At 37.0% G+C, this 25,746-nt stretch overlaps 2 protein-coding genes across 2 annotated transcripts in view; both read left to right on the top strand.

The window, feature by feature from the left end:
- The window catches only part of prmt3 (protein arginine methyltransferase 3), a 54,447-nt gene extending 50,962 nt beyond the window's left edge, over positions 1-3,485 (top strand). The window contains exon 16 of the mRNA XM_084109043.1: positions 3,106-3,485. Coding sequence (XP_083965169.1) covers positions 3,106-3,215 — 110 coding nt within the window. The 3' untranslated portion in view covers positions 3,216-3,485. The remainder of the gene's footprint in view (positions 1-3,105) is intronic.
- A 720-nt stretch (positions 3,486-4,205) lies between these two features.
- slc6a5 (solute carrier family 6 member 5) lies at positions 4,206-25,202 on the top strand. Its single transcript, XM_084109047.1, has 15 exons — positions 4,206-8,402; positions 10,291-10,441; positions 11,183-11,314; positions 11,471-11,644; positions 12,827-12,974; positions 13,067-13,199; positions 14,315-14,449; positions 14,575-14,678; positions 15,645-15,769; positions 15,912-16,024; positions 18,828-18,959; positions 19,235-19,334; positions 19,827-19,927; positions 20,069-20,236; positions 21,873-25,202. The coding sequence occupies exons 1-15, from the start codon at positions 7,971-7,973 to the stop codon at positions 22,029-22,031; spliced, it is 2,307 nt and encodes a 768-aa protein (XP_083965173.1). The 5' UTR covers positions 4,206-7,970; the 3' UTR covers positions 22,032-25,202.
- Positions 25,203-25,746: the final 544 nt, after the last annotated feature.

Below are 25,746 nucleotides of genomic sequence, written 5' to 3'. Positions count from 1 at the left end.
ATGTGTTTTGTGTAATATATCACTAAGCTGTCATTTGCATGAAAGAAAATCCCTGTCAGCTCACACTCAGGTTGCCTTGGATTCTTTTCCTGTTTGTGTTTGTGTTAGTTTAGTAATTACTTTTCAGAGGTGTGATGAGAGGGGAGGTAGAGGATTCAACGGAAATGCAAAACGCCCTCTGAAACGCCCTCAGATGGTGCAACATCAATTAAAGCAGCCTTCATTTGTCATGACTTGGTTGGTTTTGCCGATCATTGAAAGGAAAAGCTGAGAACGTTTCCTTAAAAAGCTTCATTTGTCATGCGTGACCAACCTTTGAGCTTCAATAAAAGAGGTCACCCTCATTGTACGTCACGTCTGCTCTCCAGACAAGGTGTTCTGAAGCCGATATATTGGTAATGGACTTTAAGAACAAGGCTGCTTATTGAATCAACCATATAATGCTTTGCGTAGTACTTAAAACTCTCAGGAAGTGCAGTCTATTTGCAGTCTGAAAAGGTCCTTGAGGTGTCAGAGCAAGGTTCCTTTAGGGGGAGGTGCGATTATTTGATAGACGGGGGCGCTGTAGAGAGCCGGTGATTTCGAAGGCCTGTTTTATGCATCTCCTTTACAGGAGCTTCAGATTTACGAGGTTATGCGCTGTAGAGTACGAGTGAGAGAGAGAGAAGTTTTACAATGCAGCTTTTGTATCTAGTGCTGCAGTGTTTGGGAAGACTTTTTCGTGAAAACTGTGATGGTGATTGAACATTAGATATTTCATTATAACTTCTTGCTGCAAAAATAATCTGTCCTTAAAGCCCCCCTGTAGTCAATAATTGTATCCCTTAAAACTCAGCTTTGATCACCAAAATGACTTAAGCGTTTTTTCCTAAGGTAGTGCCTTAAAATAGCTTGAATGCAACTCTACACCCTTGCCTCATTTAGTATGCACGGTTCTATGAATATGCTAATTAGCCCCGCCTCCACTCACTCACTCTGATGATCACACTTTGTTGATGATCACACTTTGACGTGATTGGTTACAAGGTAGTTTGTGGCGTCAGAAACACCAGCGATTTCAAATCGCGTTTTTGGTTCACTGCGATTTTAAGAAGAAAATACTGAGCAATGGTGCAGACTTATGAATTTAAACATGGTTTGTCTTAAAGCATATTTCAAACACCACATAGACATAAAGACAATATTAAAACCTTGAATTTCACCATAGTTTGCCTGTTATAGAGCAAATAAACAAAACAAATCGGCAACAGGTATATGAATCAGCTGATTTGCTTGTAAAAAAAAAATCGTAATCGGCCATGAATAAAACATGAATTTATGCAATGAAAGTCAATAATGTCCAGTGTTGTTTTGTACTGAGCCTTTAAAGGGACATTGTGATGGGAAAATATGATATTAGTGGAAAATTGATAGGTCAATGCTTTTGCATTCTCTAGAAAATGTTTAGATTTTTCCTTGAGAAACTTTGCGAGTTCCCCTTTTGAGCTCTTTGCGAGCAAACGTAAAGTTTCTCGGGGGAACGCAAACGTTTTTCAGAGGGAACGCAAAAGCATTGGCAAATATTTTTCCTTTATCTCTTTGTTTTTCTTCTTCACCAAGTCCCTTTAGGGGCTCCGTAGTTTTGGAAAAGAGACCTTTTTTCATTTTTGGATGAACTATCCCTTTAAATGAATGTTTGCTTAGACTATGATGCTGGTTCTGTATCATTTATCAGCAGTCACGTTTCTTCAAGAAATGCATCAAGATGTTTTACGCTGTCTCGTCCGTTTCTCGTTTCAGCCTCCGTCACCCTTGGTCGCATTGGCATGTTTAATGCAAATGGCACTGTGATGTATGACGGCTCTAGAAGCAGCCTTGTCTTCTTTATTTAATTAACGTGCGCCAACCGCTTCCTTTTCACACTTGCCAATCTTTTTTCTCGCCTCTGTAGTCTCAAAATAAAATCTCGCAGTAACTACATCCCAAACCTCTTTACTCTGAGATTTTTCCAGGAATTGCAGGGTCAAGTAATTTCACTCTCTGTGTTCTTTCGACAGACCTCTGTGTATCAAAGCCCATTGGTAGCAACTGGGATAGTGTTTGTTATAAAGCGCAGACACACACCAGTTTGATCACGCTTTTTCATTTTCTGCAGGGCACTGAAGTTTAATAGATCTTTCTATCATTTGTGCTCACACTGGTCAAGAGAAAACTCGCCGTGCGTGCTTTTTACTTTTGGTAGGCAATATGTGAACTGTCAAGTCTTTCACTGCACAGTTGATTTTAATTAAACGAGTTCTTACCAGATCATTTATTTTACAAATGAAATGTAGGCTTCAGCTTTTTATTTGTGCTTATGAACAAACCATATGATGAGTGCATGAGTGTAGGCTACTTTTTTTTTTTTTTTTTTTTGCTTAGAGCAAAGAATAACATTTATTTTTGTGATTTTTTTTTTTTTTTTTTTAGCTCTTCTAATGGGATCATTTGACAGTAAAACGTGCAACAAAACCAGTGTGACAGTTGCAGCGCGCTGTGACGGTCACATCTGACTTCTCCCCATCTTCTCGTTTCAGAATGCTGCAGTCAGCATTTTTCTTTATCTCATGTAACCTGCAGCAAAGAAAAAAAAATGGCTGGGAGTGGAGGGCTTGTTTGCCAAATGGGTAAACATTCATTTACGTCTGGCAGTGAAACGTGAAGTTAATCAAAGTGATTATCTGGTGTAATCATCGTCCTTGTCTTCAGGCCGTCCCGATAAAGCCTGTATTCTTACTGCAGTCGTACTGTAGTCGAGCAGCTTTCTCTGCCATCTGGAGCCAAACGGCACATCATCATCCTCCTCCCGATTCTCTCCCGGCTTCTTTTAATCACCTCTTTCTCTTCTCAGCTAGTTGCAATTGTGTTCAATGTGAGTCAGTTGGTATTCCCACTTTTGGCATTACACAGCACAGAGTTTTGACAGGAAAGTGGTAGTTGTGGCTGAGCTTTGGTTATAAAAAAATTAACATTTCCTCTTGCATGTTAATGCATTCTCAAATATATTACATTTTAAACTGGTGTGAAGGCATGTCACCATGAAGATTGATTCTTGTCAAATCCTGTTTTTCTACTCTCTCTGTGCAGGAGAAGAGCTTCCAGGTCAAATCACAGTGCATAAGAACAGAAAGGACCCCAGAGCGCTGCTGATCACACTTGAAGTCGCCGGCCGGAAGCAAACCTACAGCCTCCAGTGAAGAAAACGCATACTTTGAGCAAGGCATTGTTTAATAACAAACATTCTATTAAAAAGTTTTTTTTTCTACCAAACGTCACTCATTTATGGGCTCGATATATAGCTTAAGTTGTCATTTTTCCCAAGTTGTTTTCTCTGTGACAAAAAAACAGGGCCATATACTCAACAACTTGGGCCTCCAATGAAACTCAGGCATTTGATACAAAGCAATGGAAGAAAAGCATTTCCTGTTTGTTTAAATAATGAGTGAATAAACAAGTAAAAGTTACAATGGAATGTAAGTGGTCAATTTTTATGCGGTTCTATGTTAACCATAAAGTTTCACTTAAGTTCCAGGAGTCCTTTTTACTACGGTTGAAACGCAGTATTGATGGATTATTTCAGCAAACCATTTTTTTCCCCCGAACGGTTCATTTTAAAGAACCGTTTCTAAAAACTATTCTGCTTTTTTTCTTCGTCATTGTACAGTGAAGTCATTTGTACGTATGTCTAAAAACTGAAAGACCTAGCATTCACGTAACAATAGCAGACGTGAAGCAGGCCGATATTGTTGGAGATTGGTTACTGTTATATAGTGTTGTCATAGAGTGGTGCAGGGATGACGTCAGAACCAGGAAGCCTAACTTGCCGCTGGTTCCTTCGAGATTTTCCTATTGGGTTTTATAATGGGGTTTTTGTGTACAAAAATAAAGCCTGTAGTTAACATAACTTGACTATACTTTGACGTTTTGTTCTACAACGTAAATTACACGCACATAGTGAAAACACAAATTTTGAAGCAGTTTTGTTCATTTTTGAAAACATACGTTTTTAATAAGTAACTAGAGAAGACAGCTTGGGGTGTCAATGTGCAGTGTTAGTTGTAGAACAAAACGTCAAACAGCGTCAATGTTTACCACAGGCTTTATTTTGCTCATAAATTGAAAACCCCATAGAAAAATCTCGGAAGGAACCAGCGACGAGTTAGACTTCTGGGTTCTGACATCATTCCTGCACCACTTGTCATTAGGAAAAAGGCCTATCTCACCTCTGAATGCCACGGTTGACCAATCAGAATCAAGTTTTCAGGGAGCCTTGTAATAACCAAGCCCTTTCCCCTAGGGGGAGCTTCAATGCTTCCTTCACATGCTATTGGAAATTTCCTACTTCCCACTTACAAGCTCATCCAGTGCTTTATTGTCGAAAAAACAGCTACCATGAAGGACAACGGGTTTATTCTTGCCTATTTATTGGGGAAATCTTATTTAAGCCGAAATATTTAGCATCCCATTCTTTGATAAAACCGTGTTATCTAGTCAGTCAGCTTGCTAGCAATTCTGGAATTTCGGTCAAAAACAGGCTATTTTCACTGTATAAAACATACAATATAGGCTACTTCAAATGGTTATTCATATGTGTGAATATGCACTACTTAAATGAAAAGAGCTGTTAAAGAAAAAAAATGTTGAAAGTTTATGGCACACCGAACTCGGAAACTGGTATCAAAATTATCTCCGAGTTTCCCAGTAGGCTAGTAAATACGACTCGGGAGGGCGTTCATGTCCAATTTCCTAGGCTACTATGAAACTCGAATTTAGCATAATTCCGATTGCACGTGAAGGCAGAATAAATATGATCTTAAAAAAAACAGCATAGCCTACGTCGAGGGTCCCGGAAGAAAAACAAAATCTTGTTCTGTTTGAATGGCAGTCAATGTAGTAAATGCCTCCGTAGGTTGAATAAACTGCTTATTGGGTGGAAAATGCTGGTAGACAAATTGACGGCCTGTCCGCTAATCTATGCATGATTTATTCATTTTGGAGTGAGCAAAGCGGGTTCTGCAACCCAAAAAAATTCAGTTTTTAAGAGAAGTCATGGACAATTTTGAGACAGGTATGATTTATTATTGTACGGCACTACCATTTCACTCCCATGGGTCGATGGCTGTGCACCAATATCCACATGTGTTCTTGCCCCCTTTACGTGCGCGTGCACGCCGCAGCGAGTGTGCTAGACTGTCCCAGGTCTGAAAAAGAAAACCCATCTTGCTAATATGAAACAAGTTTTTATTGATACGCTTGCGTTGCATTAAAAAAACAGAAAAGAAAATAAGTCCATTGCAAAGGCAGAAACTGATAATCGTGGTTAGGTGTAAGCACTTATTTGATTTAGTTTATGGCCCTTTTAATATTCCATAGCCTACCTCACGGGCACGGTTTTGTGTTGTTTCAACAACATACTAAGACGACAAATGACTATCGCCTGATGCGTAATCTTATCTTAGGCTATGTAATTAATTACAGAGTGAAAGAAAGTGGAGAGTAGGCCTACTTTGTTTCAACATAATTTATTCCTTATCAGACCCAATGCGTTCGCTGTCGTTTTATGGCAGAAAAAGCTAAACAAGTCTGGGGAAATAGCCGAATACCAAAACAAAAAAAAGTTATTAAACACAAGACAGTTACTAATTTGAAACTGGACTAAACTGCCTGAGAAATTGAAATATAGACCACTGAAAGTCAAGACCACATATTCCTGTTAGCTATTTCTTAGACGCACTTTGTTTTTCTTTACCTGCTTTAAAGAGAACGTATAAAGGTGACACAGAAAGAGAAGCAGAAATCAATTACAATTATTCTTTGTTGACAAAGCAATTAAACCCAGAGCGAAGAGCTAATCCAGCCGTATAGAGGCTTATCACAGGCGGCCGCAGATTTATGATGGTCACTGCAGAAGCCTGCATGTAGAGAGTGATATCAAGACTGAGGAACTGAGCGGGCCGAAGATTCAATAACAACTTACCAGCATTATTATATTACTTCATTATCTGCCACTTTATAATATCTTTAATCAAAATGCATACTCTTTAACAGCTCAGTGTTTTCAAATATGAATCAACTTGAATGCACAAAAACTATATTAGCTAGGTCTATTTATTGTAGCATAATGCGTGTTCGTTATTCATGCATTTTCTTCCCAGTAATAATAATAATTTCATAAAGATGCTATGTTCCATTCAGTGCTTCTCTGTTTAAAAACTGTACTCCGGGGTATGATGCTTGGATGCTCAACATCGAAGCTAAAAATAGAAAATTACTCCTCCTTTGTCTTGCGTAAAAGTTTAACAAACGAGTACCTCCACTCCTCTGAAAACCTCGCCCACTTTTCACACTTGAGCAATATGTGTGCCAATGACGCATAAGCATACGTGGGGTTTGTTTGACGTGTAAATAAGAACCGTGAAATATAACATTGCTCAAATACTTAGAAACTGTGCAAGAAAATATATATATATATTTATATAAAGGTCTTTCATAATGGTGTAAAGTAAACTGTTTGAGTGTTCATTCATGTAAAATATAGGCTATTTCGTTCAAAAATTATATTGCCATGGCCTTATCTAAATCAATAAAAAACGCCTGCCTTGATGCAGATCTGTGCATTGCTTGTAAATAACCTGCGATAAGATGTAATTAGAAAATATAAGAATGGGCCTGTTATCTATTTTTAATAATATTGCATGATGAAAAGTCATTATATTTATCTATAGGACTCGGTCAGCTATGCAGTCCCCACGATGCCTGCGTCTGCAGAATCTTCTCCGTGCGTCAGATGAACATCTTTACATAGTCCTGAGGGACAAGTTTATTAATCAGTCACGAGCCAGTCCGTCCCCAAACGTAGTCTCGCGCTGCCTTGTGTGTCACGAGCTCACGTCTTCGCTTGTTGCCCCTTTAAAAATCAGAATTGAAGGCCAATGATTTATCAAAGCCCTGTTATCAAGAAAATGTCATGCGAAGGGTACTTTACCATGCACTGACGCAAACCCGATCTTTCCCACGGAGATATAGAAAGCTGTGCACTTTGCACAGCCAAACTCAGTCTGCCTGCCGTCTTTCCAGCTGTTTTTCTGCTATTAACCCACATTTGTTGACTCTGCACAAATGGTGAGTACAGCACATTCATTACTTTACGCTTTGTGTGTTAACAGTTTGCAAATTATTTGGAGTAGTTTTGGGAACGAAAAAGTGTTATTTGTAAATGCGCTAATTAACAAAGAGTCGCTGTCCACGGTGCTGAAACTTTAATGCAGGCTTTTTACACCGTTTCAACGGAAATATTACTTGTTAGTGTTATTGGGAAATAGTATGCTATAGCATTATCAATGAATAAAAGTTTAAAACCCATAATAGCCTATTATTCATAGAATGACAGCCGAATTAATGCGGTTTTTTCCCCCTTTGGTATACAAATAATATTTTTATTTTTATAGAGTTTTTATTTTATTTTATTTTTTTAATGGTTTTAGGAGAGTGTTCTCCTATGGTGCAGTGTAATTGTTGGTGTAATGTTCCATGTTTGCACTCGGGTTTGTACTGCACACTTGCACCGGGACTGGTGCCTGCCGCAGGGGGGAAAGCCTCGGCCGAGCCCGGCAGCTTGTCTATTGCCCATAAAACCAGGGGATGCGCCGGGGTTGAATGACAGGAGGTAAATGAGGCGTAAAATTAAAGAACCTTTCTCTAATGGTAAAAGCAAGAAGCAAACAGCGACCGTCCGTGAGCTGAAAATCAAAGAAGTGGAGCAGACATGTCCAGAAACGATCTAGCAAAAACACACGTTGCAGAAGTTACAGTATGAAAGCGTGAATATTTTGCCTATAGGCAGGTATGTGTAAAATGTTGGATCACTGTAGGTGTGAAATAGCATTTATTCAGTTTCTGTCTAATGTGTATTTAACGTTTTAACGTTGCAGGATTTTTCCGATCACGGAGAAATGTTGAGACAGCCGTCAAACAGTATTCCTCCCCAGCCGTCGGGGGGAGCGGTTGGAGCTACAACTAATAACAAACCGGAGAACGGCAACCCGGTGCCCCAACCGCCGCCTGCAAACGAACGGAAAACTTTTTGTCCCTCGGAAAATAAACCGTGCGAAATGGAAGCCAGTAAAGCATACGGGACGTTTAAGAACGCTGCACCTGGACCCCCGTTTGCTCCCGTTAATTCCGACGTGCGCAAGGATTCCGTTGGTAAAATGGATGGTTCGACCGGTAAAGCCACGTCGGACTTCATGACTAACAATCAAAGTGCTGTAAGGATCGCGGCGGAGCATAAGAACAGCACCGGTGACTGGACCTCCATGAGCCAGACCACCATCATACTGGGTACAGATGGCAATACATCTGTTCTGCCTGGCACGGTGACCGGGGTAAGTGCTTACAAATGAGCGTTTCAATAGGGTAGAATCAGCCAATCACCCCTGAGCGCAAAGCTTTCAAACGGGGAGAGTCTTGAGCAAAAGCTGTGATGTTGAGGTTTTTTTTTCTTCTTTTCTTCTAAGTTTGGTAGGCTATATTGCATTGTTGAGCGAAAGGAACCGCTACAATCAAGTTGCTGCTTTGTCCGTTTTTTTTTGTTTTTTTTTACAGTTTAAATTTTGAAGTGTTTGCGAGAACTTTGTTTAACCACTCTGCTGGGATTTAAAAATAAAATAACATAGCTTAATGTTTAAAAAAAAAAAAAAAAAAATTATAAAGGCTTGTTTGTCTCACTCAACCGAAAGGTAATTTGGTGCCAACCACCACAAGCACGGTAAGCTCAAAAAAAAAAAAAAAAAAAGATGTAGTGTTTTATTGTGGCATTTAAACACTTTGTAGTAAATGAGAGTTATTTGGGGTAGCTTATTGTTGCTATGGTAACCTCTTTGCCGCAAATCTATTCGCTGGCATCTATTTGGCGACAAGTAGGCTATAAGTGCTGTGCCTTCATATGCTAGCCTATCGGATATTTCCTACTTCCCACGTCTGAAGTCGTGATTACGAGTTTGTCGTAATCAGGTGCTTTGTTGTTGGAAAGAACAGGAATCATGGTAATGGACACCAGGTTTATTCTTGCCTGTTTTGGGGAAAATCGTACTAAAGCCAAAATGATATTTAGCGTCATTCACTGACAATAAACATTCACCTCGCTGTCTAGATAGTAAGCTTGCTGCTGATTCTGGAATTTCGGTCAAATACAGGCTATTTTCGCTGTACAATACGCTTCAAATGATTATTCATATTTGTAAATCTGCATTAGGCTGATAAACTGCGCACTGTAAAACGAATAAAGAATATCAGCCACAGCACCAACTCGGGAACTTGGGTATCAAAATGATACCCGAGCTTCCCAGTAGTAAATACGACTTGAAAGGGCGTTCATGTCCAATTTTTAACTAGGAAAGTCGTATTTACGATAATTCCGATAGCACGTGAAGCCAGCATAACTTGTAGTAGGCTAGGCTGTTTTACCGTTAAGGACAGGTTTGAAACATACAGAGTATACACTTGAAAAAAAAAAAAAAAAAGGTTTTCTTTTGTTTCCACTTTCGCATAATTTGCACCTTTTTTAAACTGTGTAAGATAACAGCAGGCTTATTAGTTTGGTTTTGTATTCTATGACTGTTATGTGTGATATCCGGTTCTCGTATTAGAACAAATCATAAGTGTTTTGGACAGAAGGACATTGTTCTTCTCTCAAAAGTGGACAGCGAAACGAAATCTGCTTCCAATCTGGAAAGATTTAAGCATTGATAGTGATTATTTCTGACAGCACAATAATTACACCAGATTTCACAAACAGGTCGAGTTAGAGGATGTGTCAAGGTTCCGAATACATCAAATGCTGTATTAGGATACTGCTGCTGCATTGCCACTGAAACAAAAGAGTCACTACATTTGCTTTTTGGTTGTAAATGAAGCTGCTGAGCTCTGTCTGCATGTATGATTTACTCTGCGAACTGTGAGGTTTGTCTTCCCCAGAGATTGGTTTCTGGTGGCTGGTTGTGTTGCAGGATAATGTGTTACATAAGAATCTGCTTATGGGACAATTCCCATTGGGGGTTTTCATCAGAGCCAAGGGCGGCCATGTCACCGAAACGGGACAAAAAGTTGTTGGGGGAGAATTTGTCTGTTTGTTTTTTCAAGTGATGAAATGTTAATACATCTATCATTTTATTGACCCATAATCTGATAATTGTCATGATCGTTTATAATCGAATATCTATTATAACACCCCACTGCCGATAATGCTAAACACTTAGTGGACTGTTCTTCCAGGAGGAGGATGATGATGATGCGGGAGGAGATGAGAATAAAGCCCGGGGGAACTGGACCAACAAACTGGATTTTATTTTGTCCATGGTGGGATATGCCGTGGGGTTGGGAAATGTGTGGAGATTCCCATATCTTGCTTTCCAGAATGGTGGAGGTGAGAAAATAATTAAGGGACAGCACGCCAGAACTAAACTGAATATTTTGGTGCTTGTAGCCTACAGATCTTTTAGTTTATTTTAGTTTATCGAAAACTAGTCTTTTGATTTCCCACAATGGCCATGCGTTGTAATATACACATGTACACTTTCGTTAAAAGCAATAATAATAATAAAAAATCTGTTATAACATAAAAAAATGTTTTATGATTACGGATTGCATTATAGAGTATAGCCTACGAATTATAGCCTAAGGCAAACAAAATTACTCAAAAAAAAAAAAAAAAAAAAAAAAAAAGATGGGTTGTTACAACCCATGGTTGGGTCAACTATGGAGAAACCCAACCGTTGGTTTAATTTTTTTTTATTATTACATTTTTAAAACCAACGGTTGGGTTTGTCCATATTTTACCCAAACGTGAGTTGAAACAACACAGCATTTTTAGTGTTATTATTATACAATTGAAAAGTGTATATTGTTGTATGTTTTATTATGTTTAATATTTAATGTAGGCTATTTATTATAAATTATCTTATTTCAATATAGCCTAATAATAGGTATTATCAATGCTATATTATTAAAGCTTATATTATGTGTTTATTTTAATTACAAACAAATTCAAACTCAAATTAAAAAATTAAGGTTAATTATATAGGCTACTAAACTTTGTGGGAGTTTGTTCACTTTTATTATTGAGTCCTGAATTTCGTCCAAAAGCAGCTGTTCTCTCTTCCTTTAGGTGCGTTTTTGATACCTTACCTAATCATGTTATGCCTGGCCGGCATCCCTATATTTCTGTTGGAGGTGTCGTTGGGTCAGTTCGCCAGCCAAGGCCCGGTGTCAGTGTGGAAAGCGATTCCAGCTCTACAAGGTAAACTGACGGTACTTTTATTAACCGATCCTCAGATATGATGAACACTGTTTGTGTTAATGTGTTCTGTTAGTGTGTGTTCCAGTCAAATGGTAATCGACTTTCCGCCTGCTTTAAGTGTAATTTCTATTATCTGGTTTCATTTTGTTATTATAGGTTGCGGGATTGCCATGTTGATAATATCTGTCTTGATAGCCATATACTATAATATTATTATGTGCTGGACATTGTACTACCTGTTCGCTTCGTTGAAGGAGACACTGCCATGGGCCACCTGTAAAAATGAGTGGAACACCATCGAGTGCAAAGACAAAGACATGCTGCTTTTGGGTAAGGATGAGCCCCCCTCTCTCTCTCTCTCTCTCTCTCTGAGTCAACCCCCCCCCCCCCCAACCCCCCCCCCCCCCCCTCTTTTTTCTAACTAAAATGCGCAATGCGCAACCTGTATTTCAGGAATTAAGTGGCCTGTACCTCTCAATTACTCCGTTTATCTCTTTATACCTCAAACGCAATTGTCCTGTTTCATTTCAACAAAAGTTCTTATTTGATGACTTGACAGATTTTTTTTTTATTATTTTTTTTATTTTTATTTTTTGTCTGCTACAAAAACTGATTTACCATCTTGCAATACAAATGGATTTGGCGTTTGTATTTTTATTTAGGTTTATTGTTTCACATTGTGCTATTAGTGAAAAAATGATGTGTGGTCTATCATAATGAATGCTTAAAAATCGAATTAGAATGAAAACTCTGGGGCTTTATTATGTGTTTGATTGAATTTGTTAGCATTTTACGTTGTACATCGTTTTAAAATGCTTTTCTCAATGTCGTGCTTTTGGTGAATTCAGCAGAAAATCTGCTTGCTTGACAAATTTACTGTAAGAGTTGGTGCAGTGCCGCAGTGAGATGCACTGCCACCTCGTGGCTTGTCTGAGTAGCGCCACTAAATCTGCACGGCAATATCAAAGACTGTATAGACCTTATTCAGAGCAGCGCCATGACAGGTATGAATGAAAGCGAGACTGGGGGATACACTTACCGTGTTTTCAATGGCGTCCGCTGTGTAAAGCTCCTAGATCACTTATAATTTTCCACAGCTCATATTTTCTACTGAAATGTCGTGGAAACATATTTTTGCAATGTTTCGTCAACAGAAAAAAAAAATATATATATTATATATATATTTTCCACTGAAATGTCTTGGAAAAATATTTTTTCGTGTTTCGTCAGCAGAACAGTTCAGAAACACATGAAATAACAGTACAACCCACTGAAGAGATGTGTGTCTATCCCTTACCACTCGCTTTAATTCCTGTTAAAAAACAAAGATGGCGCTGCTGTGAATAAGGTCTATTGTGTGGTTGTGTGTGAAATGGGTATTTGCGCGACGTTTGATTGATTTCTTGGACTTGATTTGCTTTAGAATGTTTTTCAACTAGGCAGTGAATTATGATGAAAAACGGGGAAAAAATCACGTTCATTCCAAGTTCTGTCATTGTTTCTTCTGGCCAGACACCTGTATACTAAGGGACAGAAACATCACATCAGTCAAGAACACTACATTCTGTTTATCTGCAAATGCTGTCGGGAATTTAAGTAAACTGTTAAATGTGACATTCGACAATAAAACCTATGTCAGCCCTAGTGAGGAGTATTTCAAGTAAGTGTGCTTTTCGATCTATCTTTCTGTGTTTAAAGGTGTTTTATGTTTTGTAGATTAAATGTATGCAAATCTTTCTGCTTTCTTGATAGGTATAACGTGTTGCATATTTCTAAGGGTATTGAATACCCAGGTGACATTCGTTGGCCTTTGGCTGCTTGCCTTTTACTGGCTTGGCTTATTGTTTATGCCTCTTTGGCTAAGGGAATCAAGTCCTCAGGGAAGGTAAGAAAACAGGTTGACTTTTTTCTCTCCTTATTTCTCATTTACAGGAACTATGATAAAAGAGAAACCTGCAGGCCTCATTCTGGTCCAATGCAATGCCCACTTCATTTGTGGCAAGTTAAATAGTCACTCATCCTCTTTAAAGAAATCAGCTAATATTGAGTTTTCAGAAATGAATACACACCTTTCAGTCGGTAAGATTTTAAAATATTTTTGGAAGAAGTCTTTTATGCTCACCAAGGCTGAGTTTATTTGATCAAAAATACAGTAAAAACTGTAATATTGAAAAATGTTATAACAGTGTAAATAACTGTTTTCCTTTTTAAATGTATTTTAAAATGTAATGTAATGCTGTTATGGTAAAGGCTGTATTTTCAGCATCATTACTCCAGTCTTCAGTGTCACATGATCTTTCAGGAATCATTATAATATGATGATTTGCTGCTCAAGAAACATTTATTATTATGATCAATGTTGAAAACAGTTGTGCTGCTTAATATTTTTGTGGAGACGTGGTAATTTTTTAGGGTTCTTTGATGAATATAGAGTTTAAAAATATCATTAATTTAAAACAGATTTTTTTTGGGTAACATTATAAATGTATTTTCTGTCTCTTTTGATTAATTTAATGCATCCTTGCTGGATAAAAAAAAAAATCTTACTGACCCCAGATCTTTGAATGGTATAAAAATGTTTAATATTATTAAGGTTTCAGTAGCCTTTGTGTTTTATTGGTGAATTTGGGTGTCAAGACAAATCAGTTTTTGTAATGTATGATATTTATTTGCAGAATCTCTTTCTTGGAGAGTCTCTCTCTTAAAAATGAGAAATTAAGGCTTTGTATTACAATCATCAGACAGTTCATATTAGAGAGTACCAAAACTGTGAGTAATTAGCAATTAAGTAGAAATAACCCCAATTCTTAAATGTGTGTTTTTTAATTTGGCATAAGAAATATTAGATGGGTTAATAATTTGTTTTATTTTTTAAGGCAAAAGAGTGGCAAAAGCTTTAGGGGCAAATCAAAGTTAGAAGTGATCTTTACCCTAGATAAACTACTGGCTAGTAATCTCTTTGATTAAAACATTGTTATTCACTATTTTTCTTGTTTTCAGGTGGTGTATTTCACTGCCACGTTCCCTTACGTGGTGTTGGTCATCCTGCTGATCCGAGGGGTCACTCTGCCTGGGGCCGGTTCTGGGATCCTTTACTTCATAACACCCAAATGGGAAAAACTCAATGATTCCAAGGTAATAGAAAGAATGTTTTTTATTCACTATAGTCAAATGTTTTCTGTTTGATGGACGCTCCTCTTGATTCAGCCTCCATCTGTCTGTCTGTCTGTGTTTCTTTCTCTCTTTCGCTTTAACTCTAGGTGTGGAAGGATGCTGCTACCCAGATCTTCTTCTCTCTGTCTGCAGCATGGGGAGGTCTCATAACCCTGTCATCTTACAATAAGTTCCACAACAACTGTTACAGGTAACTAGCACTGTCAGTTACAGTTCAAACGTTTGAGGTCAGAAAGAAAAAGAAGAAGAAAAAAAAAATCAATATTTTTATTCAGCAAGGATGCATTTAATTGATCAAAATGGCAGGTAAAGATATGTATAATTGTTACAAAATATTTTTATTTCAAATAAACTTTGTAAATTTATACATAAATGCTGTTATTTTGAACTTTCTATTCATCAAAGAATCCTGAAAAAAATGGATCATGGTTTTCCACAAAAACACAGCACAAATGTTTTCAACATTGATCATAAATGTTTCTTGAGCAGCAAATCATCATATTAGAATGATTTCTGAAGGATCATGTGACACTGAAGACTGGAGTAATGATGCTGAAAATTCAGCTTTGATCAAAGGAATAAATAACATTTGAAAATATATTAATAGAGAACACGAAAACACTTTATTTTACAATGTCATTGTTACACGTTACAGTTACTGTAGTAGTAACTATAAATTATGCATAATTACATGCAATTAACCCTAAACCAAACCCTCATCCTAACCCTAACCCTATAGTAAGTTAGTACATGTAGTTAATTATTACTCAGTACTTAAATGTATAATTACACTGTAATACTTGCACCCTAAAATAAAGTGTAACCAAAAACACTTAAATTTTAATAATATTTCACAATATTTCTGTTTTTACTTTAACATTAGTGTACATTGATTTAGTTTTGTTGAGACCAATGTGATGAATAAACAAGAAATAAACATCTGAATTATCAAATGTAAACAAATGAGTCTCTTTAACCAACAAAAAGAGGATAACTATTATTGTTTCACATTCATTTTAAAAAGAAGACCGCAACACTGACTGCGCAAGGGATTGTAAACATTCAATAGACACATCCTCTCAAAATCTGATCTATGTATTTTAATATTATTTATGGATTTAAAATGACATCATGCGCTCTTTCTCTTGTTTTGTAGGGATACTCTCATTGTGACGTGTACAAACAGTGCCACCAGTATATTTGCTGGTTTTGTAATTTTTTCAGTTATTGGCTTCATGGCTCATGAGCTCAAAGTCCCCATCGAGAGAGTGGCAGATGAAGGTACATAGTATGAGTGCATGTGTTTGTGCTTGGTAAGCTATGATTAACTGTGATCAGAGGTTTGGTGTTGGTGTTAGTGGAAATAAAGCTCATCATGCTGTTTGCACTATTATCAGATCTAAAAGGCTTCTGGTTCTTGTAGGTCCAGGTATTGCATTTGTGGTGTATCCAGAGGCTCTGACTAGGCTGCCCTTGTCACCTTTCTGGGCCATCATCTTCTTCCTCATGTTGCTTACGCTTGGTCTGGATACTATGGTAATGGCAAACATAAATATTATGATTTACATTTTTTTCTTCAGTTGTTATAATGATAGCTTAAGTGTGCCACAAACTTCCTGAAAAGTGAAGCCAAAATATTTGTATCGCCCCCTAGTGGCTGGCTGCAGTATAGGTCATAATCCCTGGCCTCTCCATGTAATCGAATGAGACACAAGCCAAACTAAAAAAATCCAATTGCACTTCAAATAATTTTTTTCTGAAGATGGTTTCTGTCTGGTAGTTTAGGTAGTTCTTATCATGCTGACGTATGTTTGTGTTTGTTTTTAAATAGGGTACGTTTTAGAGCTGCACGATTAATTGTTAAAAGATCGCAATCTCGATTGAAACGCCCACGCTATCTCATTTATAAATGACAACAATCTATATCTGTTAAACCTTTGACAAAATCACACCGGAACATTCATATTTGCGTTGGCGCTGACCCAGAGGAAGCAGTTGTCATGAATGGGTATATGAAACCTCTTCACAGTCTTTTCAACCACACATTATCATTATTTCTGTGTTACAGAAGTACTGGGATAAAAGTTTATACTGTAGTTCGGATATAAACACTGATGTCTATGGTAGCAATCAAAAAAGAGCAAGTTACTTTTGAAAGTAACTTGACATTTCAACGGTTATATCGATTACATTGTTACAACACCAGTGTGACAAGCGACTGTTAAATTTTTTATTTGTCTTTGAATCATTCATTCAAGATATTCATTCAAAAATGGTGATTCATCCAGTAATGAAACAAGTGAAGTATTAAGTCATTAGCCCCTTTCACACTTACAGTCTTTACTAGTAAATTACTGGTAGCAGATCATGTGTGAACAGAACCTTTTCAAATATACCGGTAAATTGGTTCCGGCAATTTACGGTAATTTACCGGGATTGCTGTATGAAAGGGGCTATTGAATCATTCATGACTTTTAAAGTTTTTTTCAAACAATTCAGGTTAAAGGCAGGGTAGGTAGGTTTTTTTTCTAAAAAACTTTTTCCCAAATTTGTTTAAACTGTCTTTATATACCAATACATAATTAAAATGTAAGTACTCTGAAAAAGAGAGTATAAAAATCAAGTGTCTGTAGTCCTCTCAGGGCGCAATAAACACAGCTACTTATTTCCATTCGGAACGAATGAAATGATTGGCTGGGCGACTGTCACTCTCCCTCGCTACCATGGCTACCACCCCTGCTGCTACAGGAGCTGCCCACATGCGCGCACCCGTTTGACTCGAGGAGGGGAAGAGGCACGGAAGCTAGGAAGAATCACAATTATGGCAGAGAAAGAGCAGTCAAAATTCCCAGGACCTGCATATACAGTCAACGAAGGCAAACAAGGCAAAAAAAGGAAGACAGTATTTGAAAAGGCTATGACCAAAAAGTCTTTGGATAAAGCAAGAAGTCAGACGAGAGTCAATATCGGCCAACAGTGCTTTCATCGTGGAAGCTCTTACATGCAAAACACCGTATATGTTATGAATCTTACACGAAATTCACCTTCATCACAGTGTAACTGATGGTAATGGGAAAATGTGTATCAATGCAACCTGTTTTTAGCTTTGCCTTCTGTTACTAGCTCGTTACCGAATCAAACTCAATATATTTTAAACTTTACCAGTATCGATATGCTAGCTTGATAGTGAGTACTAACAGCCATGTTAGTTGTTTATATTCATAATGATAAAGTTAGGTATTTTATTACATGTGATTCTGACATGATGTCACTACATGCACTGCGCTCCTCTCCGCTCGGCACTGGCAAACGCGTCCTCCAGCTGAGCAGTCGGCATCGCGCGTTCATGTGTTTTGGGGGCGTGGCTTTGGAAGGAGCTCAGAAGGGAGGGGGTGAATGGAAATAAGTAGCTGTGTTTATTGCAGTCCTGAGAGGACTAGAAACACTCGATTTTTATACTCTCTTTTTCAGAGTACTTACATTTTAATTATGTATTGGTATATAAAGACAGTTTAAACAAATTTGGGGAAAAGTTTTTTAGAAAAAACCTGCCTACCCTGCCTTTAATTAAACATTTTAAATAGACTGCAGCAATTAACATTTGTCAGAACCTCTATTAAGTTAGTTTATTTTGTTAAGTCAGAATCTTGGGAGAATCGTGATCTCAGTTTGAAATAAAAAAAAATCGTGATTCTCAATCGTGATTCTCAGCTCTAGTACATTTACACAACAACAATGTCCTAAAAAAGTAAAAGTTTTTCCTTTGCGTTTTTTTGCATACATACAACAACGTTGTTGTCACCCTGTGTGTTATCAGGCTTTGTAAAGAAACACTACGCGCCTATAGACTGAATTCGTAACACGCATGCGCATGACGTCGCTTTTTTGTTGTTTACATGGAGATGATAACGGTATTGTTTTCAAAAATGTGCACTTTGAAACCCCTTTTCAAAAGTTAACATTTTCAGGCCCCCAAAACGCCATTGTCATGTAAATGAATGGCCAAAATACATACAAAGGTTTTAGTTGAAAACGGTGTAGTGTAAACAACAACTTCTTATTTGATGCTATAAAAATGGGGTGTAACGTCATGATTGACAGCTGTGTTTGTGACTGAGTCCTCGGGAGCAGGAGTGTGGATGGGACCTTGATAATCTGGCTCCAAATGACAATCGTCACACAATGTCAGCTGTCATTTCAGGGATATTTTGGCTTAAATTTTCTACAGTGGAAAGAAGTGGAGACATGTCATCTGTCTTTTTTTATAGTCTATGTGAAAGCTGAATAAATGCAATAACTAAATCCTTTTTTTTTTGTTCATGCTTTGGATCCTCTCTAGTTTGCCACCATAGAAACTATAGTGACGTCTGTTTCTGATGAGTTCCCCAACTACCTGCGCAAACACAAGCCTCAGTTCACTTTGATTTGCTGTTTGTCCTTTTTTGTGCTGGGTTTCCCCATGATCACTGAGGTAGGACATTTACTATTATTCCCAACTGCAAAACCTTTACCTTTATAGCACACTTTAATTAAAGTGGCTCTCTGCTAATCAATATAAAGCAAGTATATAGGAAAGTAAAGAGACTGGAATGGAATTCATAAAGCAGTTAAATGGAATGGTCAGGAATGAAAGTTAATTTGTCTTTTTGTTGTTGTTGTTGTTTTATTTGGTTATTTGTAGGTTGGGTTTCATTAGATAACTATTTGTATTTTGAATTGTGTGTATTTGTGTGTTTTGACCTACAGAGTGGAATGTACATGCTTCAGCTGGTGGATACGTATGCAGCCTCTTACTCTCTGGTCATCATTGCCATATTTGAACTGGTTGGAATCTCATACATTTATGGTGAGTTTAACTTACAATTTACCTTTAGATCTCAGGGCCCCAGTAATTTATTTTAGTGCACAGCAGGGATCAGATTTGTTTAGGTGATGAAAAAGAAAATTACAAACAATTAAACAAACTAAACTTACAAAATTACAACAAAAAAAACTAATAAGCAGGTAGTAATGAGTGTGCTCAAGCTAAAAAGCTTGCTATGCCAGTTAAGCCTGTCTTTTAGTTAGTTTACTTATGTAAATGTATAATATATATAGATGTATATGTAATATAATATATTCATTTAAATGAATGACTAAATTTAGTTTTGTGAGATCAATTTCCAAAGAATTTATTTAACAAATGTTATTGCCCATTGATTTTCTTTCTTTTTCTTTCCTTCCTTACTTTCTTTTTCTCTTTCTTTCTTTCTTTCTTTCTTTCTTTCTTTCTTTCTTTCTTTCTTTCTTTCTTTCTTTCTTTCTTTCTTTCTTTCTTTCTCCTCTATTTGTGGTGCAGGTCTACAACGGTTCTGCGAGGACATTGAGATGATGATTGGGTTCCAGCCAAACAGGTTTTGGAGAATCTGTTGGGCTTTTGTCACACCAACCATTCTCACAGTATGTCCACCTTATACAGATGAGACAAAGTTTTATATGACCATTCCTGCAGATACCTTGACATCCAGTGCACATTCATCAGTGCTAACTGCTGGATAGTACTGCCACTGACCCTCTCTCTCTCTCTTCCTCGCTCTCTAGTTTATTTTGGGACTTAGTCTGTACCAGTGGAAGGTGATGACTTATGAGGAATACACTTATCCGACCTGGTCAATGGTACTCGGCTGGCTTATGGTCATCTGTTCTGTTATATGGATTCCCATCATGTTTGTTATCAAGATGCACCTCGCACCTGGATCATTTATTGAGGTAAGGGAGAGGTGTTTGGATGGTAACACTTAATTTCAAGTGTCCACTTTAGACATTCTATGGCTGCGTCCGAAAACTTAGACAGCGTATTAGGCAATGTATTTGCATGTAGCCTTTGCGTATCAAGGAAGCATAACTGTTTAAAGATCTACAACAAAATAGAGAAAGCTTTGTTGATAACTAAGCAAATATTAAATTACTGCAATAATAATCTCTTGCTAGAAATGACATCAAAAGTGGAAAACTAACGTTTCTCATTAGAGTACTAGTAGACCGTTAGGTTAGGGTTAGTAGAATAAGAACAAAGTATTTGCAAAGTTACTTATAGTCAGTAGAATGTCTGTTGGAGGAGCATCAAAATAAAGTGTTAGCAGATATTAAGCAGACAGATATCAAAATAAAGTGTTAGCAGATATTAAGCAGACAGTTTACTAATACTCTAATGACTGCTAGTTGACATGTAGTTTCAAAGTTAGAGGGAGGTAGGAGAACTCTAAGTGTGTATGTACCTTTACACACAAACAGACCACCAACCGCAAATTTTAGACGCCATCTTTATTTATTGTTTTAGCTTTAAAGGGATAGTTCACCCAAAAATTTAATTTCTGTCATTAATTATTCACCATCATGTCGTTCCAAACCCATAAGACCTTCGTTCTTCTTCGGAACACAAATGAAGATCTTTTTGATGAAATCCGAGAGGTTTCTGAAGCATTCTACTGACTAAAAGAAACTTTGCAAGTACATGTCAACTCAACCCTAACCTAACGGTCTACTAGTATTATAATGAGAGTTAGTTGACCTGTACTATACTGTAGTTGCAAAGTTATTTTATAGTTAATAGAATGTCTAAAGTGGACAATCGACATAAAGTGTAACCAACTGGGTCGTTTTCTTTTCTACTGTAGTTTTTTTTAAAAGCACCCAATGTTGTAAACTCGGTAAGAAAATGGGTAGTTTATGCATAAATTTCATAAAGCTCAAGGACTTTTTTATATCGACATCAGGATTTTTGGTTAAAATGTTTAGTCTAGGTCCTTGATCTTGTGATCTTTTTCTTCTCCTTTTAAAGTCAAGTCACCTTTATTTCTATAGTGCTTTATAAAATACATAACAGTCACAGTAATAAACAGGAAAATAATACAATAAATGATGCAAACTTCATCAAATATGAGAGATATGATATGAGTCAGTATAGCCAGATATGAGATATGAGTCATAATTCAGTCTGACCACAATGTCAGTGTTGGTTCAGGTCAGTTCAATAACTGTAAAGTTCATCAATTTTATACCAATTTTTTTTTTCTTTTTTTTTTATTTAATAATAAAAAAGAAATTAACCACCTTTTGCCTTCACTTGGTCATTGTATTTAGTCCTGTGGTTTGATAAATTTTGCATGCATAATAATTATAAAAGAATTCGAATAAAATCCCCACTGATATATATATATATAACATGGAAATCACATAAACAAAATAATGCATCAAAGTAATACTATTTCAATTGTTTTATGAAATTCTGTAATTTCTTTGAGTTTTGAAAGATCAAACCAAATCAATCAGTCAATATCTACAAGATAGGATGCAAACCAAGCCCCCGTCATACGATTCTGATGGACTTTCTCTCTTTCCGCAGCGGCTGAAGTTGGTTTGCTCTCCTCAACCCGACTGGGGTCCATTCCTGATGAAACACCGCGGCGAACGCTACAAGAACATGATCGACCCACTGGGCACCAACTCCCTTGGCCTCAAACTTCCCCCTAAAGACTTCCAGCTATCAGCCCAATATCAATAATCCTCCTCACTTCCCTGTGAGTGCGCAATTTCCAGAGGCCTCTGAGGGTGAGACCTGCACTCACATCAAACAACAAAGGCCCATTCAACCTCCCCTTTTTCCCCTATCGTTCTCTTTCAGCCATATTCCCCCCTCTTCTGGCACTTTTAGAGGGGTCTTTCAGGTGGAAAGCACAGACAACTCCCTATGATTTTTGTTTTCTGAATTATTATTCGCAGTCATTCTGACAGTGGAGTTCATTCTGATACACCGATCCCAGCTGAACCTTTTTCTCAGAGGCAATATAATGATGAAGTTGCAACTGTTAAGGCAATATTTGACTGATTGTGCATCATGCAGTGGTTGTTTTTTATTCTTCTTTTTTTTCATTCTGGTGACTGCTGATGTTAAAAAGAAAAAAGAAAAAATGAGGAAAAATAACATTTATATTTCTTGTCTATTTGCTTGTCATCTCTTAAACGTAGCAAACACGTATGAGAAAAACTGCTGAGTAGTGCACAGTGAACACAAACTCTTTTCTGGCATCATACTATCACTCTCCACTTGTGTCCACTTATAGCTGTACCATGTGCCTCAGACTTCCTCTGTTTATAAACTACTGCATAGTATAGTGTGTATTAATACTACATTATGGAGGGAAGTGAGCACATTTCAGTCTCTGTGAATTATAAGCTATCCTACTCTTTCTAACTATTTACTAACCTGTTGGAAATATCTCTACAGTGTTATAGAAGCCAAACTCATAGTCTAGGTTCTAGTAGATTAGATCCATCCCTTTCTTCAAAGAAAATTTAGCCATGCAAAACTGTAATAATACCCTTTAGTGTTGTTTAGAGTAGTGCTCAGCGGCCAACGATAGCAGTTATGTATGTATGTATACTAATATTTAGAGTATGCTTTCCAGTACGTGTCGTGATCTGTTCATAGACTATGTGAATCCTACTATTATTTTCTTACGCAGTGCACAGTTATCGTGGAGTACACAAAAGAAAGGTAGAGGAAAAACTAAGGAGTGTGGTATGTGTGGCAAGCCAAGCGTCTCATGAAAAGTGTATACTTTAGAAACGACGTGTTTAAACACTGACGTAGCTGACATGCTATTTTTAACAATTGCAATATGTAAGATATGTAGATTAGAAAAAAAGGACATTTCTGTGATAGATGCTTGAGGACCACACTCCTTTTTTTTGAACGTTTTCCATCTCTGATTGTCTGTACGTCTTCATGAAACAGGGTCTCAGGTATTACTCCGTTCTATCAACCTTTTTAGATGTTGGATTAGAGTTGAACATGTTTGTGGGAGCTTCATGTGTCATTCATATACACCCCGTTCCCTGTAAGATTCGTAAAAGTGCACATTTTCAGAATATTATTCTAGACCATTTGAATCCTTCATATCTTATAATTAATGTCCCATTTCTAGCTATTGGACTGTAAATATGGCTCCAGATAGAATGCTCTTGTAGTATTGCTTTAGGCAATAGGTTTTTAGTTGTGGTTAGTAATAAAAGCTGACCAAACTTGAGTACAAAAGCACTTTGATCAAACATCACACAAAAATACGTTGTTGCTTTCCACCACCACAATGATAACAAGCCTAAATAAAAGACAAGTACTTTTTTTGATAGTTCTATACGATTAGTGGTGTGGATATGATTTAGTTAGTACTACAAGTGAAGCGAACCACACTGCCCACGCAATGCAAGTAATAACACTGAGAATAATGACTTTGCCTGGGAGTGATGCGTTTCAAAAGCCATGTAATATGCAGATACTACACTAATCACCTTGAATATAGAGCATTTATAAAAGAAAAAAGGTGCTCCTCAGTATATTAGTGCCGCAAAAGAGATGCTTTTTCTGATACATGTTTAATCTTACTCTCTGTGTAGTATATGTGCGTGTGGATGTGTGGAATATTATGCAGCGCTTAGTGTTTAGATTTATATTTATCCAACCATCCAGACATGGTCAAATGCAGCCTGGTAGTCAGTTTGAGGTCCTCATAGGCCTTGGTTTCAATGCATCGCAAATGTTTAATTTGTATGTAAGAGTTGAGTGCTTTTTACTCGAGTTGAAGATCCAGGTTATGTAGCACAACAAACACTACACAAAAAGCACACGTTAATGTCCGAGTTGTACACGGCTGCTGTGATCATTGATGGAGTTTCTGTTAGTCCTTGTGTTGCTGTACGTCTGTCCGAGAGCTATTGTTACAACCCCTTCAAGTAACACATAATCTGTGGGGAAAAAAATGATAGGTAACAGTCTTGCATGTGCTGTTTGTGTTGCTGTGGATTATTTGTCCATGTATGCTTCCCCTTTACGCTCCTTTTCTCGAATGTGTCCCTCTTTACCACCTTTTCCTACCTACAGGGCGACACTGGGCAGTAGGCAACCAAAGAAGGAGAACTTCTCAAAGGGTTCTGAAAAAAAATAAGCTTAAAAAGAACATATATTCTAAAGAAAAAGACATATACGTATACATATATATACAAATAGCCTATATATATATATATGAAGAAATGAAATATATTATTCTGTGTATTTAGGAGACTGAGATACTGCCACTCATCCTTCATTATTGATGTGTGCCAATATGTTATATGACATCTTCAGGTAACCTTTGGCCTTATAGATGTCCTCTGGTAATAAACTATTATATGTATTTCAGAATAATGATACAGAGTAGCTTCCAATCAGTCATTATGTGGTCAGTCTATATTGTAATGTATGTCGTGTCATTTGGCACTTTACTGTGGACCTATCGGAGCATAGGTAAAATTTCTTATTACTTGGGTAATGTCATATATTTCTGTGTGTTTTATGTGAGGGAAATCTGCCTATGGATACAGATATGTACCTCCAACAGATCATGGCATCCTTTGAGTTGAATTGTAGAGTATAAATATGAAAAATATCTAGATTTTGAATTCTGTGCCAGACAAAAGAAAAAAAGCAAAACGTATAAAAAGAGGAAAATAAACATATATGAAAAGGCATACTTTATTTTAAATCTCATAAATCCTTGAGGCCCTACCTCAGATTTTGTATTTATGTATAGAAATGCAATTTGAATCATAGTATCTTTGCCAATAATACAATAAAAAGACCATATTTATCATAAAATGTATAACCTCTTAATCAATAAATAAATGTTAATGTTTTCAACTCCAGTTGTGTTCTTATGCCTGAGGTGTTTTGAGTAATATTTAGTTATAACACACATGCACACATACAAACTTACACACGCATGACGTTGGGTGATGCAAGAAAGACAAAATGTTGGAATTTTAATGCAAGCAAGTGTGATATTATCTATGTACAGAAAAATAAAAAGGAAAAGAGTTCCTTGACTGAATGGGCAACCACTTTAAACTAGAAATCCCTTACCAAGAAGTGTATCTTTGAATAATGCACATTGAGAATTTGTCAAATATTTTCATCCATTTTTAATAAGCACTGTTATATTAAACATTTGAGTGTTTTTCATGGCAAGTTTATACTGGGTTGATAATGAAAATTAAAAATCAAATACAAATCAGTTTTTATTAGATTTTTGATAGTTCATGCTTCCCCGAATGAGGAAATAAAATAGCATTTGATATATCATTTGAGCAGCCACTTTGAGAGTTTTATTTATTATTTAATAATTTGAGCATCTGATTTATCATTTGAGCAGCTGTTTTGAGACTTTGATTTATTATTTGATCTT

Source organism: Abramis brama (assembly GCF_963993115.1).
Source record: "Abramis brama genome assembly, chromosome: 3".
In the NCBI taxonomy this organism is placed as follows: domain Eukaryota; kingdom Metazoa; phylum Chordata; class Actinopteri; order Cypriniformes; family Leuciscidae; genus Abramis; species Abramis brama.
This window is presented reverse-complemented; position numbering and strand designations above follow the sequence as displayed.

Bases quoted from the DNA above. Each gene is read 5' to 3' on its own strand.
- slc6a5 (XM_084109047.1), top strand. From the start codon at position 7,971: ATGTTGAGACAGCCGTCAAACAGTATTCCTCCCCAGCCGTCGGGGGGA. The intron at 11,315-11,470 runs GTAAACTGACGG...TTGTTATTATAG, and splicing joins AGCGATTCCAGCTCTACAAG to GTTGCGGGATTGCCATGTTG. The intron at 12,975-13,066 runs GTAAGTGTGCTT...CTTTCTTGATAG, and splicing joins CCTAGTGAGGAGTATTTCAA to GTATAACGTGTTGCATATTT.